The sequence below is a fragment of the Cricetulus griseus genome, chromosome 2 (genome assembly GCF_003668045.3).
Source record: "Cricetulus griseus strain 17A/GY chromosome 2, alternate assembly CriGri-PICRH-1.0, whole genome shotgun sequence".
Lineage (NCBI taxonomy): Eukaryota > Metazoa > Chordata > Mammalia > Rodentia > Cricetidae > Cricetulus > Cricetulus griseus.
Genome location: NC_048595.1, coordinates 412,719,159 through 412,735,766, shown reverse-complemented (window position 1 = coordinate 412,735,766; position 16,608 = coordinate 412,719,159). Strand labels below are relative to the sequence as shown.

Genomic DNA, 16,608 nt, shown 5'->3' with positions numbered 1-16,608 from the left:
TGGTCCCCGAAACCCACTGGGACTCAGAGAAGGTCTGCTCAGGCCTGGTACTGTTTGGAGGTCTTATCCACACGCATACTGCTGTTCTACCTCCTGTCCACCTGTGGATGACTTGCTTCTTCCTCTTGCCATTTTACCCAGGACAATTCTGGACCCCACTCCTTCTTCCCCACCAGAGCCAACAGATTCCTGGGGAGGTGGCTATCAGAGACCAATGGAATGACTTCTCTGCCTGAGATTTGTCAGGTGTCCCAAGGATTCCTGCATGTGGAACACCCCCTCCTCAGCAGAAAACACAATGGCACCATGGGTTCCTATTCCTTTTGAATAGCATGGAATCTGGGGCAGTACCAGGTCCCAGCAGTCATGCTGCTGTCCCCATCATGCTTGTCACCAAAGTTTCTTGGTGACCTTCCCCCTACTGCCACACATAGCCCTCAGGAGATTTCTGGACTTTTCTCCTATGTGTACACAGGGAGGGGCCTGGTGCTCTGGGATTCTCTGACCACCAGCACACACTATTGGGCCATGACTGTGTTAGACACCAGGGTCATTTACAGTGGGCCGTGTATGAACTTTACCTGGTGATAGCTTGTTGCAGCAAAGCCGACTGAAAACTTCATGGGGATTATAGCAATGCCCCTCTTCTTCCAGTAGTTCTTCCGATTGAACTCTTCTACTTGTGTCCTTCTGATGTGAAAGGAAGACTTGTCCAGACACTCAGTCCAGCACCTTATCAGGGGTTCTGGGCTGAAAGCTTGTTTGTAGATGGTTTTATCAACTGTTTTGTACATGTTTTTCTCCCTAATCTGAAACAAGTGTGAAATTCCATCAATGCCTGTGGTGAGACAGACTGCTCTTGGGGGTCTTAGAAGGCCTTTCCTCTGAAGCACACATGCACTTTGGTGGGGAGGACAGATCCTCCCCATTGTTTCCCAGCGGCATGGGCGACGTTGAGAATGGTGGGGCTATTTTTTATCTCCACATTAATGCTCCAACCAGGGTCTCTCTCTCACTTTGAAGTGGAGCGCAGATGAGAGTGACTAGTCTAAAAGGCAGTGTGAGGGAAGGACTGGGGAGGTTGGGCTGTCTGTCTATCTGTCCGTCCATCCTGTATCTCCGCCTACCCCTGTGTGTGTCTCTCTGTGTGTTTGTGTCTGAGTGTGTACATGCCATGGTATAGATGTGGAAGTCAGAGGACAACCCACGGCAGTCAGTTCTCTCTTTCTACCATATGGTTCCCAGAGATAAAACTCAGGTTGTCAAATTTGGCAGCAATCGCCTTTACCCACTGAGCCATCCTACTGGCCCACCCTTTTCAAACTTCAGGATTCAGAGGATAGAGCAGAGTTGGTAGAGAGTGAATTAAAGCCAGGCTCTACCATCATAGGTGATAGGTTCTACCATCACAGGTGACAGGCTCTACCATCATAGGTGACAGCTCTACCATCTTAGGTGACAGGCTCTACCATCATAGGTGATAGGCTCTACCATCATAGGTGACAGCTCTACCATCATAGGTGACAGCTCTACCATCTTAGGTGACAGGCTCTACCATCATAGGTGACAGGCTCTACCATCATAGGTGACAGGCTCTACCATCATAGGTGACAGGCTCTACCATCATAGGTGACAGGCTCTACCATAATAGGTGACAGACTCTATCATCTTAAGTGACAGGCTCTACCATCATAGGTGACAGGCTCTATCATCTTAAGTGACAGGCTCTACCATCATAGATGAAGATTCTTCTGCTGGAAAGACATTGAAGAATAGATTGTTAGCAGGTCTTTAAGTATTTTGGAATACATGGTTAAATCTTTTAAAATTTGTTTTTGAACAGGATCTGCTTCATATCCTGGGAATTTTCAGCACCCAGAGAAAGCCTGCTGGAAATGCCTGGGAGGTTTTCATTATCTCCAATTTGTTCTAGTAGAAGGAAAAGAATGACTGTATTGTTGCCAGCAACAACACTTGGCTAAGACAATGCCCATTTAAAAAAAAAATTATGTGTGGTTCTGAGGCTGGAACCCAGGACTTTGTGCATGTTGGGTGAACTGTCGATCACAGAGCTACATTACCAGTCCTACAAAGATGAGTGTTTTTAGTAAAAATTTATTTTATCCTTAGGAACTCTGTGAAGGAAATCATCTTGTTCTTATTTTATAGCCAAGGAATCCAGGACACAAGGGGTCCATTGTCTTTGTTCACGCTGCTCCATTTGCTTAGATTTCCATCTACCTTCCTCAAGGTGAACCTCAAGTGTCATCTCCAGGAATTCGTTTTGAATCCCTCTCCTCATCCTGATGTAAAGTCGTCCTTTTTTGTATCCATGGGCACTTTTTTTTTTCTTTTTCCGAGACATGGTTTCTCTGTGTAACCTTGGCTGTCTTCTGTAGACCAGGCTGGTCTCAAACTCACAGAGATCTTCCTGCCTTTGCCTCCTAAGTGCTGGGATTAAAGGCGTGCACCACTACCATGACCCATGGGCACTTTTGTGACTTCTTGTAGGGAATCTATTGTTTTTCTGGTATAGTATTAGGTGTTCTCTGGTGTGGAGGAAGCACTCTGCCAATGAGATTGAAACCTGGAGGTCCCCATTGAATTTAGGGACAAAGGTGTTCAAGAGATAGCACACACAGAGTCCTTGCTGGAGCAGAGGGTCTGGATTGAGGAAACAGGGTAGAAACCGAGAGAGGTCTGGGATGTGACTGAAAGATCAAGGAGTGGATGACATCTTCAGCAGTCGGTGCTGGAGTCAGCCTGTCTCTGGGGCAATTCCTTTATGTCCCACCAGCCTTCTGGTGTACTGGACAGAATAACGTTTTCAAATAGTAAATTTTGGACAGCATCTCGAAGAAGTTTTCGAGTGCACCAGCAATTCCTTTTCTGTGAGTTTGCTCAATAGACAGACCCACACCAGAGGGCAAAGACATTCTGTTCCCCTAGAGCATATGTATCGGGGTAGTCACTGCAAGTTCATTTTAAGATTTTATTTTTAAATTATGTATTTATGTGTGGGTTTGTGCATGTGAGGACAGTGCCCAGAGAGGCCAGAAGAGGGCACAAGATCCCCTGGAGCTGGGTTACAGGTCATTGTGAACCACTGATGTGGGTGCTGGGAACTGAATTCTGATCCCCTGGAAGAGCAGTATGTCTCTTAACCACTCTGCCTTCTCTCCAGTCCCAGCACTGTTTTAATAGCCTAAAGTGATAACAAGCAACCTGACTATGTGTCAATAGTGGAGTGACTAAATAAATGATGGCATGTCCCTATCACAGACATGAAAAAAAAAAAGTGAAGCTCTCACCTCAAATTCTGAGCCAGGGTTAATTTGTGCAGTTTCTCCAGTATTTCCTGGGGCCACCAGGTAATTCCTCCCTCCTCTGACTCCTCATCACCCTTGGCTATGATCCCAGTTATAATCTTACCTTTTCTGGTGGGAGCCCACATTTGGCTGCCACAGCTGTGATACAAGATTCTGTTACCAGGGTTCCCTGTGGGAAGCCAAACCCACGAAAGGCTGTATTGGATGGTAAGTTTGTCATGCATGCCCGGCCTCGGAATCTGAGGTTTCGGATTTTATATGCATTTTCCAGCTTTAGTATAAGAAATTCTGTTACCTAAAGCAAAAGGAGATACCCACATACATTAGATGCCACCTTTTCATAAAGACTCATCTAGACATTTTCCATCGTACCCACTATCAAGAGCACAATTGGTTTCAGACACACATACCAGCTCCGAGTCATCCAGTGTGCATCCTCCATTGATGTAGCACTCAATGTCTAGGGCTTTGATTCGTCCACTGTTCATGAATCCCACCTGTCACCAAAGAATGGACATTTTACTGATTTATTTAAAATGTACCTTCCAAGTGCGAGTCACCCTTTAGTCTTCTGTTGAAGCAGATCAAGGACAGACTTTGCCTCCAGTTTGCTCTTGTGTGGCACTCCAACCTCTGTAGCCTTGTCTTTCAGGGTCTGATTGAAGAAGACCGTTCTTGACCCTAGTTTTGCTGAGTCCTGTCCTTTAAGTGGGCCAATCCTGACTCCACACTCAGCATGGAATCCTCAAGTTCTTGCTTGTCTCCCAGAATGTAATTGCTGCTCTTACCGTCCTTATTCTCGGCAGATTCTCTGCTGTTCTCTATGGCTTTCTTTCTAATTTAGTCTGTGGTTTTCTCCTTGTGGGAAAGTCTTTGGGATCCCAGAAAACATGGAGATGAATCATAATATCTCTTGTTACAGGAAAGCTTTGGGCACAGAGGTCGGAGAATTTATGAGGTGGACTCATCTTACTGGGTGGCCAAGGTGCCTTCCTTGTAAATAGCAATGTAGGTAATAGAATTATGTAGTAATCAAAGGCAGTGGTAAAAGCAGGTGGGAAGTCAGGCGTGCATGCCTTAAGCAATTCCCAAAGAAAGCTGTTTTGTAACTTTATATCACAGCAGAACTGTCCTAAGGACTAAACCACAAATCTGAAAAATAGTATCATCTACTAGATGCCAGCAAACATTTTTTAACAGTGTTTCTACTGCAGTTGAAAGAAAATGGAGTGAGTGTGATTTGAAGAATTTAAATTCGCCTGCTAGTGGGTTTCTGTTAAAGATTATTTTGCAGTGAAAATGGTCAAATTGTTTCTAAACATTTCTTCTGCAAAGAGTAGTTATTCTTATAGTCAGGGATTTGAGCAGCTTTCTTTTCTTTTCCTTTTTTTGTCTTTGAGGAATCACTAAAAATATAAATCCATATTCCATGTAACAGTGCTTTTTTTTTTTTTACATGTGTATGTGTGGCCACATATGTGTGAATGTACACGTGCGTGGAGCCGAAGGATAATGTCAGATCTCTCTCTCTCTGTTTTTTTTTTTTTTTTTTTTTTCTTTTGAGACAGGGTTTCTCTGTAGCTTTGGAGGTTGTCCTGGAACTCACTCTGTAGACCAGGCTGACCTCAAACTCACAGAGATTCACCTGCCTCTGACTCCAGAGTGCTGGGATTAGGCCTGTGCTACCCCGCTTAGATATCTTTCTTATTGTACTTCAATTTATTTACTGAGGCAGGGCTTCTTAACAAACCCGGATCTCACAGATTTGGCTAGTCTATCTAGTCAACTTGCTTCAGGGATCTCCTGTCTTCTTCTCTTGGGCACTGGGGCTACAGGCAGGCAGTCTCATCCTATCAGCTTTTATGTGGGTTTTGGGGATCCCATCTCCAGTCCTCAGGTTTTCGTACTTTATCTACTGAGCCAAAGCCCCAGATCCTCAAACAGTGTCTTTTAGCTACTTCAAATTTCAAAATTTTATTTTCATCATTTTTTATAATTATACACTAAATAAAAAGTTCATCATAAAATGTCATGGGTATCCAAAATATGACCATCTTTGGATATTTTAGATACTGATTACTTTTAGAATTCAGCAAAATAAAAAACGATAGAAGAGGGCGTGAAGCCACACAAACAAAATGAGGTACTTTAATAATTTTACATGTAGTACTCACTTTATATTTTCCAAATAATGGATGCCTTCCCCCAGTTATTAACATATCATCTTCTCGATCCAGAACAAGACGAACGGGATGGCCAGTTCTGCAGAAAACAAATTTTAGATTCTCCATTCATCCCGTCCATCTGTCCAGCCACTCATCTATCTATCTATTCAGCTACCTGTCTATCCACCTGTGTATCCAAATCCTTATTTTACTATCTACCCACATCTATTTATTACATGTAAAACCCATTCATCCACCTTCCACCCTCCCATCCGTTTGTACCACTTATTTAATTCTCTATCCATCTGCCCATTACATGTCTCTATTAATCTGCACAAAGTCTTCTAGACATGATGTGAATTACCACCTGACTAAGTTACCATTGTCTTTGTGCTTGCAACTTAATGTTTGGAGGTATGTCTAAAGGGATTAATGTCACATGCCAGCTAAGTTCTGTCCCTCAAGCTTCAAATTCGACTTTCACCTAGATACAGCCATTTTGCATGTGTCTGCTACTAGTTATAAAGGGGAGGGTGTCAATGGGTAAATGCAATGCTAACGTCAGTAGGATAAACATCAGTTAAATGTACAGTTCATTCCCTGCAAATTCTGATTCAGAAGTCTTGGGATTTTTGTGGAATTTCTTTCCACAAAAAATTGAAATTAAAATTCTTATGTGTTTTTTTGAGGCAGGAATTTTCTCTGGCCTCCAGGGACTCCTGCTCTCTGGAGATCTGGGACACTGTCCTCAGGTGACTTGGTGCATGACTGCTGTGTGCTCAGGCAGGATGCACCTTGAGGCACTTGTTCCAGACATCACTGCACAGGTGGGTCAAAGGGCAAGTTTTGGAATATACTGACATCAGGGCTTGTACTATCTAGCCTAGGCATTGGGATTTAGATGCTCCATTTGGTGGCAGTGTGTGGCCATGCTTGAGAAGCAGAATCCACAGGGTCTGCTGTGAGTGCAAGAGCTGCTAACTGCTGACTATGATAAGGGACAAAAGTGGAGGTGAGATTTCAGCCCTGCTTCTTCTCTCCACCTATGCTGAGGATGAAGACACAGGTCCCAGTGAGAAGGACTTTTCTCTGAGCTACACAGAGGCTGTCAAAGGAAGCAGGACATTGGGACTTTGACGATTGAAAGGAACTCAGACAAAACAGTAAACATCTCCTTTTCCTCTCCTTCATCTCCTCTTTCTTCTCCCTATTTCTTCTCCCCTTCCCGCTCCTGCTCCTTCTCCTCTTTTTCTCCTCCTCCTGCTCCTTCTCCTCTTCCTGTTCCTTTTCTCCCCCCTTTCCCCCTCCTGCTCCTTCTCTTCTTTGTTCTCCAACACTGACAACAAATCTAGTCAGACAATGAACAGGATCCGCACTGTCGGTGTGCCCCTAAACATGGATAGCAAAGATGTGAGTCTTTCTTGAGATCACCCCATAGACCACCTGTCCATCAAGAGAGCACGTGGAGCTGGTGGAGGGTACCAGCCCACTTTCTTTCCTCACTCTACCCTACTCTGGGCTGGAAGTAGCAAAGAGTTAGGGGTCAATGATCAACTCGGGAAGGGTACCATGCCCCACATCTAAGCAATTCATCTTCCCTAAAGCTCAGGAATGGCCCCCGAAATTCTGGAAGCAGTCAACCAACTACCCCTCCTTTGTTTCTTTGTCAAAGCCATGGGTTCAGCTGACTTTTGCAAAACCAAAAAGGGTAGTACGGCAGGTGTGAAATACCTGCGTATTATAAAGAAACAGACAGGGACAGGAATTGCCCAGGGACCAGGTGACTCGGTCTGCAGCCAGAATTGATTTGTCAGGCTACTAATTTCCTCCGAGTTCAGCCTCTCCCACACTGCTGGCTCCTCAGGCAGACTTACTTGACAGCCCCCACTGCAGCAATTGCTCCGAACACAGCTGGTCGCCCCACCTTTCCTCCAAAACCTCCGCCCACTCGTTTCACATGGCAGGTGATCTTGTTGCTGGGGATGTTTAAGGTAGAGGACACTGTTTTCTGTAAGAGACAATGAGGCTTAAACAGAGGAAAATGACAACGAAGTGCTTTGTTTCCTGAAATATAACTATGCAGCAGAGTCCACTCACACCTACTGTGTAAGAGAGCAGAGACAGCAGAATCCACTCCTCTCTCATCTCTCTCTCTCTCTCTCTCTCTCTCCCTCTCTCTCTCTCTCTCTCTCTCTCTCTCTCTCTCTCTCTCTCTCTCTCTCCCTCCCTCCCTCCTCCTCCCCCTCTTCTTCTTTTTGGTTTTGAGATCCCTGTGTATCCCTGGCATCCTGGAACTCACTGTGTAGACCAGGCTGGCCTTAAATTCATAGGGATCCTTTTGCCTCTGCATCCCGAGTGCTGGGATTAAAGGTGTGCACCACCACTACCACTCTCTGGGCCATTTTTAAATGTTAATCTTCCCCCAAAAGCTCTTTGAGCAGCTACTTCATTTACTAGAGAGAAAACTATTAAAATCCCTGGTTCTTAACGGAAGCTGCACTTCTAGTCAAACTCCTGGGCTGAAGGATTCGAACAGGTGAAAAACAGTAGACTCCACACCCCCTAATAGAAAGGGTGATGTGAAGCTTAGAACATTTTCTGTCTGGAAGATAAGTTCAAAGTGATATTTTGACTTTATAAGTCATCTGTAATGATTATTTTAAAGAATAAAAAGGCACATAGGAAAAATTTAGTGATGCCATGCAATCACAGAGTAAAACTAAGCCTGATGCAAATAAATTTAGTGTTGTAATTCAAAGTGATCACACTCAGACTGGAGATTTAACTTGCCTAGGGTTCATGAAGACCTGGGTTTGAGCCCCAGCACTGCATAGGCCCTGTGTGATCATGCATGTCTGTAATTCTAATGCTCAGGGTGTGGAGGCAGGGTGTTCTGGAAGTTTAAGGTCAACCTTGTCTACTTAGTGACTTCAAGGACATCCCAGAAGGCAAGAGTTTGTGTTTCAGTAAGAAGTGTGTCTTCTGGACATGACATAGCTGTTGGAGTCATGAATACAGTGGGTCTGAGTTACCTGTTAAATTCTAGCTCAGACTGAGGAGGGGATCATAAGACCCCTACCTCCAGCTGACATTGCTAGAGGGGGGGAGAGTCGTTCTTCTTTGAGGGCGTGGCAACCACTGATGCTGATGCTCCAGTGGTTGGACAGTGGAACTGCCACACCCATATGCATAATTAGACTCAATGGGTTATTAAAAAAGACAGAACAGGGACTTAAAAGGGGATGCGATGGAGGTCTGGGGTAAGTTGGAGAGGAGTAGAGGGATGAATATGATCCAAATAGTTTGTACATATGCATGAAATTCTCAAAGAGTAGAAAAATAAATAAAAAAGGAAAAAGTGATCAGGATTGTTCTTTTATAGTTGACAGGAACAGGAAGAAAATTAAAACGGCCCTGGGGTCTCAGCTGCATTACACATATCCAACATCTAGATTCTAAGTTTTCCTTTAGTGAAGTAGCTGCCACCTGCGCTATGGAGACCAACCACCACGATTGAGGTAGGAAGGTGATGGTGGCATCCTGCTGGACCTTACCTGCACATGGGCTGGATCCTGTGTGGACACATACATGTCCAGTTCTTTGTCTTCTGTCTTTGGAATAACGAGCACTCTCTGTGTTTCCATGTAGAAATGTTCTTGCCCTCCAACGTGGACCTCTCCTGTGAAGGGCAAGTGCAGGAACATTTGTGGAGGTGTGTGCTGGTTGGAAGCTGCCATCACGGGGCATTTTAAACCAAGTGGGAATGTGAACTGCCCACCTGCAGCGTCACCCACTAAGGAACTTTTACCTTGTGACTATCGAGGGGGCCTGTCTCAGAAACCATAGTTCTGAAAGTTAAAAGTTCTAGGTTCTGTTTCTTACTCAGCCTTTGACGAACCAAATTTCAGGAATTTTCTCCTACTTACCCTGTTCCTGACTTCTCACCTCCAAATACAACATAGACACACAGGCGCATGGATGCACAGAGGCCTGAGAAGGAATGTAAATTTGTGGAAGCTCCAGGACTCCAGGAGCTAAGCCTCCCAAGGGCAAATCATACGTCCTTGACAGCTGCTTCCCAATGGAATCAAGGAATGACTCCAGGAATTCTTCCTAACTGTTTACCTTCAACCACCTGATCCACGTTTTCAAATGCCTCCTCGATGTTTCCTTGTTCAAGCTTCTTTTCAGGGCACAGGAATGAATTGTGTTTTATTGCATCCTATGTAAAAGGCCAAAGACACAGAGCCAGTCATCCTTTTTTTTTTTTTTTTTACTTCTGGCTGCTAGTACATTCTTCATATTGTTGCCTCCTGAGACACATGAAAGGTGTCAGGCATTCAAGAGCTCTTGAGTAGACAAGCTGTCAGAGGAATGTCGTCTACATTTGCAGAGAAAACTGGCCAGAAGGACTAGGAAAACGTCAAGAAGGAAGCCATGTTCAGAACTAAGGGCTGGACTCAATGGGGGTGGTCCAGGGTGGCATATGCTAACTGCTCATTTTTAGCGTGGGTCTCTAGAAATGGTATTAGGTGCCCAGGCACCGTGAGAGTGGTTCTGAGCCCTCCTTTTCCACTTCTCCCCAAGGAAAAAGTGTGTAAGATACTTTGGTAGCTACGTGCATGAACATCTTCTTCATTCAGGATTTTGAGAAGGCTGAGGCTGTGTTGAGGGAGAAGACACAGGTGCTCACACTTTGATAAGGGCAGGAAGGCCACAATGTCATTCCTGTGGGTATTTGACATATTTCCAAAGGGCCTTTCTAGACTTTTGTTCTTCCCTCTCCCTTTCTTCTTCCCCGACATCTGATTTCTGACATTGGCATGAATTGATTCCTACATGGAAACCGTTCTACTCTTTGGTTCAGTGGACTGACTTCCTACCGCTTCTGATCCTTGCTAACACTGCAGACCCAATATGCCTTTCTGCACTTCTGAATGACACCTTTGGATTCTTGAACTCCAAAAGCCTTAGAGTCCACAGCCTTCCATTCTCACGCATGGTGACAGTGAGAGCAGGTACTTTGTTTGTTTGTTTGTTTTGGTTTTTCGAGACAGTGTTTTTCTGTATTGTTTTGGAGGCTGTCCTGGAACTCTCTCTGTAGACCAGACTGGCCTCAAACTCACAGAGATCCGCCTGCTTCTGCCTCCTGTGTGCTGGGATTAAAGGTGTGTGCCACCAATGCCTGGCGAGAGCAGCTACTTTTTATTGAGTGTTTGTTTTGTGACAAACGGTCACATAGCAGTTTCCTTTGATTGATAGATGCCGCATTGCAGGGAAGCTTGAAACACGGAATCGAGGCTCATTAAAACTCAAGAAGTTAGTGGCACATAGTGGCACAAGCCTTTAATCCACTTGATCAAGCACTTGAGAGGCAGAGGCAGGTGGATCTCTGTGAGTTTGAAGTCAGCCTGGTCTGCATTGTTCCAGGACAGCCAGAGCTACAAAGCTATATATACCCTGTCTCAAAACAAAACAAAAGGCAAATAAAGGACTCAAGAAGTAGTGGCTGGAAAGATGGCTCTGCAGTGAAGAGCACTGGCTGCTCTTCCAGGGGATCTGGGTTTAATTTCCAGCACCAATATGGTGGCTCACAACTATTCAGTTCCATTTCATACCCGATTTGGCTCCCTGGGCACCAGGCACACAAGTGGTGCACAGACATTCAGACAAAACACCTACACACACATAAAAAAAAACAAAAAAGGACTCAGAAAGTAAATAGCACAGAGGTTTCTGGAAGTCCCTAAAACTGAACAGCTCTTGTGAGCCATCACCCACGCTAGGGAGGGCTTTCTGTTACACAACTGCCTTTGAGTCATTCCGGTGCTCCTATAAGCCATCCCTCATATGCCTGTAAGTAACCCCTATAAAGTCATTGCTTCACAGAGTTGGACTTGGGTGACATCATTATTTCAGACTATTATCATTGCTTCCCTGTCTGGGGTAAGTAGATATCTCTTCACATTTCCTCAGAAAAAATGTCACACACAACACAAACACACACAATAGCAGTATATATGTATGCATCTACATATTCTTGCATTAATTCTATTATAACCTCTATTTTTAAGATGAAGAAATGGGGCTTAGAGAAGAGAAAATAACTCTCAAAGTCAGGCTGCAAATATGTGAGACAGGTAGCATGCAAGCCCAGGCTTAGTTTCTAGAATCATCTTGCCTAGGGCTGGGGAAGTGACTCAGAGACAGAGTATTGGCCCAGCATACACAAGGCCCCATGCTCTGCAAACAAAAAGTCACCTTTGGCAATGACAGCTGCCCAACTTTTTCTTCTTATTTTAATTTATTTATTTCATTTAATGTGCATTGGTGTTTTTCCTGCATGTATGTCTGTGTGAGGGTGTCATGTCCCCTGGAACTGGAATTACAGTGAGCTGACATGCGGGTGCTGGGAATTGAACCCAGGTCCTCTGGAAGAGCAGTCAGTGCTCTTAACCACTGAGCCATTTTTCCAGCCCCCCGACTTCTTAAAACAATGGAAAATATACATCACATTTGAGATTTTTACTTTTTCTTTTGGTTTTTCAAGAGAGGGTTTCTCTGTGTAGTCCTGGCTGTCCTGGAACTCACTTTGTAGATCAGGCTGGCCTCAAACTCACAGAGATCTGTCTGCTTCTGCCTCCCCAGTGCTGGGGCTAGAGGCATGTGCCACTATGGGCTGGCAATTTTTACTTTATTAACTAACACTTTGTCTTAATTAGGGTTACCATTGCTGAGATTAAAGGCTGTGACCCAAAGCAAGCTGGGAGGAAAGGGTTTATTCTGTTTACACTTCCACATCACTGTTCATCACTGAAGGAAGTCAGGGCAGAAACTCAAACAGGGCAGGAACCTGGCGTCGGGAGCTGATGCAGAGGCCATGAAGGGGTGATGCTCGCTGGGTTGCTCCCCTTGGCTTGCTCAGCCTGCTTTTTTATAGAACCCTGCACCACCAGCCCAGGGATGACACCACCCACAAAAGGCTGAGCCCTTCCCCATCAATTGCTAATTAAGAAATGCCCTACAGGCTTGCCTGCAGGTTGATTTTATGGAGGCATTTTTTTCTTATTTTTTTTCCAGTAAATTTATTTGTTTATTTATTGATTCCACATCCTGGCCACAGCTTCCCCTTCCTCCTCTTCTCCTAGTCCCTTTCCCCCCCCTCCCCTCCCCTCCCCCAATCTGCTCCTCCTCCATTTCTGTCCAGGAAAGAACAGGTGGAAGCATTTTCTTAATTGAGGTTCTCTCCTCTCCACTGACTGTAGCTTGTATCAAGTTAACATAAAAGCATCCAGCTTACACTTCAACCTTAACAAGTCACAGTGGCAAACACAGAAATATGCTTATTGCCATGATGTTAGTGTGTCAAAAGACACTGGACCTTCTGATGAGATGTGCTATATGGAGTGAGCACTGTAAGCCAGAGACTTACAAGTCTCTCTTTGTAGCCTTGATTCTCCTGGAAATTACTGTGTAGATCAGGCTGATCTCTAACTCACAGAGAGATCTACCTATCTCTGCTGCCCAAGTGCTGAGATCAAAGACATGTGCCTTCATGCCATGGCTGGGAAATGTTCTTAATGGTGTTAGGGGTACCTGTTCTCATTCCTTTTGCTGTCTGGAATGTAGCTTTAGTGGCCAACGCTTCAGTAGCTATTTTTGAAAAAGCTGTGACCTGCAGAATGGAAACCATACATTACAGAGACTGGACAGAAGGATCTGGATTCCTGACACACAGCTCACAAGCTATGGCTTGTGTCCCAGCCTAACTCCCAGGTCAGCAGACTTGAGAGGTGGGTCTGTGAGGGTGATTAGGTCACAGGGACTCTGCTCTTATGGGTGGGTTATTGTAATAACTGCAGTGGAATAGCTTTGCTATGAAAGTGAATTTCTCTCTGTTCCTTATTCCCTTCCCCTTCTGTCTTCCGGAGTCATGCGTGATAGATACAGCCTTCCAGTTTAATAAATTCCTGTTTATTATACATTACCCAGTCTCGGGGATTCTGTTATATTAGCACAAAACATACCATATAAACTGTATAAGCAGATATTACAGACTACCCTACCATATAAGCCTCAGACTGCTCATGTCCAGTCTTTTTTCTTGTCTTTTGTCAGTAGGCAAGCATTTAGCACTTAGTTCACTGAGCTATACACCCATCTTTCTTTTATGTTTTGTTTTGAGTCAGGATCTCACTAAGTTGCTTAGGTGCAGTTCATCTGCCTCAGTGGGCCACACAGCCAGAACCAAGGCCCCTTTCACTAGGTCTGGCTACTTCTAGGCTTTTGAATGCGACAGAGAAACTTCTACGCTGATTGTTTTTTCCTGCTTCTTGGAGCCAAAATAATTTCATCTCATACAAGTAATATCTTCTGGAGCAAAATGATTTTTCCAGAGCAAGCAAATGCCAAAGGGGGGAAAAAGGTTCTGAGTTAGTCTTCTACTATTAAGATATTTGCAAAGATGCTTTTGACTTTACAATTTTTTAAAGATTTATTTTTATTTTATGTAGGAAGCCGGTTCCTGCATTATAATGCTGCCTGAAGACACCAAGGTGTGAATTACTTCACAGGCGCTGGGTAATCTCCATTCCTTTGATCTCTGCCTATCCCGTGGCTCATTTTAGCCTGAGGAGCTAAAGCCATTCATAGGGTAATACGTCCCAGGCGGCTGGTCAGCCTTTTATAAGGGATGGTTTTCTTGGTTCAAATGTCTCCACTCTGGTAAAATGCATTAAAGCTTGTCTGCAGAAGGATCCGAGTGTCCTGCGTGTATTTCTTGCTGGCGAGGAATACAGAGCGGGCGCGGGACAATTTTATGTGTATGAGTGTTTGCCTGTATATAAGTCTATGCATGACACACATGCTTGATATCTGCAGAAGCCAGCAGCCAGTCTTAGATCCTCTGGAACTGGAGCTTCAGATGGCTGTGAGCCAGCATGAAGATGCTGGGAATAGAACCTGGGTCTTCTGCAAGAGCATCAAGTGCTTTTAACCACTGAGCCATCAATCCAGCCCAACTTTACAATTTCAGAGGGAGACTGACTGGCCCTTCTTACCTTGATGGTGAAAATCACAGGTTTCAGATCCTCATAGGTGATTTTTATCTTTTCAGTTGCTCGTTTTGCCTGAACATCAGTCTCTGCAACCACGGCACAGATGACCTGGCCCACACAGTGCACCTGTAGAGTACATACACAGCAGACAGAGAGCCAGGGGGATGGATCAGTGTGTAATGGTGCTCTCTGTACAAGCCTGTGGACCCGAAGTCCATCCCTGGAACCCATGTAAAGGCCGGTGGAGAGAGAAACAACTCCATAAAGCTGTCCTCTGACCTCCACATCTCCCACACTCTGCTCCATAATAAAAATAAATAAACTAATTTAAATAACTTAAAAGCAAACAGAATAGAAGCCAAGCTCAACTACACCCATGGTTGGCATCTTAGATGTTCTTATTGAACAGAAATAGCCATACCGGAGTCACATGTACTTGGGTAAAAATTTAAAAATAATAATAAAAAAAGAAGGCTTGCATTATACCCAGTGGTATAGCACTTGCCTAGCATGTGGAGACCCCTGGTTAGACCTCCAGCACCACACACAAAAAGTATGTATTATACAGTTTCACTCACTGGTCACTATACTCAGAAAGTATAAGTCCCAGAGATTGACTATAACATGAACCAGTTGAGTCCCCTGTCATGTTGTGTTTACATGCATCCTCCATCCTGTCACTTAAGAGCTTAATGTGTAAATGTGTGGCCTCTGTTGTCAAGTGACTGAACTTCCCAACCCCTTACTATGAGATTGCATTTGTTGGCAGGATCTCCACATAGGTTATTAACGTTGAGTGAGTGAGGCCATAAGAGTGGGGCTCTGTGCAATGTGACTATTGAGCCTATGAGAGAAGGAACAGAGAAAATGCAAAAGGAAGACAATGCAAAGGCAGCCATCAGCAAGCAAGAAGAGATTCTGCAGAGGGAGCCAGACCTGCTCACACCATGGCCTGGGCTCAGCTCCAGAACTATAAAAATCCATTTCCATTGTTTCAGCCTCCACCTTATGTACTTTTTTTGTGAGATGTATTTATTTTTACTTTATGTGGTTTGCCTTCATGTGTCTGTTGTGTAGCACATGCATATAGTGCCCACAGAGACCAGAAGAGGGCATTGGATACTGGGAACAGGAGTTACAGATAGTTGTGAGCTGCCATGTGGGTGCTGGGAATGGAACTCAGGACCTCTGGAAGAGCAGCCAGTGCTCTTAACCACTGAGGCATCTCTCCAGGCCATGTTTAGGTGGTTTTATTATGGCAGCCCCCAACAGACTGAAAAATGACAGTCAACCTCTTCTGATGAATTAAAAAACAAGCCCCCCCCCCCAAAAAAAACAACAAATAAAACACAAAACCCCACTGGTCTCCTTCAAGGCTGGAGGAGAGAGTGTGTGGATTTGCCTGAAATGTGATAATGGCCAGCACTTAGTGAGTCTTCATATGCCAGCCGCTGTCCTGGGTACCTTGAGTGTATTCACTTGTTTAACTCACTGTGATACAATGAGGTATGTTGTGATCATTCCTCCATTAAAGGTGGTGGACTTGAAAGGCTCGCAGTAGGTGGGAATGCTGGAACAGAAGCTGAGGTGCTTTAGTGGTCAGTAAATGATTGTTGAATTTGAATTTGAATGACAAGGCCAAGACCACTTAATAAACATAAAGCTAGGCCGGGCATTGGTGGCGCACACCTTTAATCCCAGTACTCGGGAGGCAGAGGCAGGTGGATCTCTGTGAGTTCGAGGCCAGCCTGGTCTCCAGAGCGAGTGCCAGGATAGGCTCCAAAGCTATACAGAGAAACCCTATCTTGAAAAAAAAAAACAAAAAACAAAACAAAACAAAAAACAAAACAAAACCCCCCAAATAACAACGACAACAAAAAACATAGAGCTAGTGAAGGAAAGTGAGACCTGGTGGGAGCTCCATATAAGAGGGTGTGGCTGTGGTCCTCCCCCACCTCCTTTCTAGATCTTTCTAGAGCATTCTATCCTAATATAGATCAGTTCCATACATTTACTCTTCAGATAAGTTCAGATAAATGAACTCAAAGGCACATAGTG

At 44.5% G+C, this 16,608-nt stretch overlaps 1 protein-coding gene across 1 annotated transcript in view; it reads right to left on the bottom strand.

Moving 5' to 3' along the window:
- The window catches only part of LOC100759157 (aldehyde oxidase 2), an 84,950-nt gene that overhangs the window by 31,651 nt on the left and 36,691 nt on the right, over window positions 1–16,608 (bottom strand). The window contains exons 19-26 of the mRNA NM_001292060.1: window positions 14,554–14,676; window positions 9,620–9,716; window positions 9,049–9,170; window positions 7,369–7,502; window positions 5,504–5,591; window positions 3,740–3,826; window positions 3,433–3,624; window positions 582–809 (exon numbers count right to left, since the gene is read on the bottom strand). Of these exons, the coding sequence (NP_001278989.1) occupies window positions 582–809; window positions 3,433–3,624; window positions 3,740–3,826; window positions 5,504–5,591; window positions 7,369–7,502; window positions 9,049–9,170; window positions 9,620–9,716; window positions 14,554–14,676 (1,071 nt within the window). The remainder of the gene's footprint in view (window positions 1–581; window positions 810–3,432; window positions 3,625–3,739; window positions 3,827–5,503; window positions 5,592–7,368; window positions 7,503–9,048; window positions 9,171–9,619; window positions 9,717–14,553; window positions 14,677–16,608) is intronic.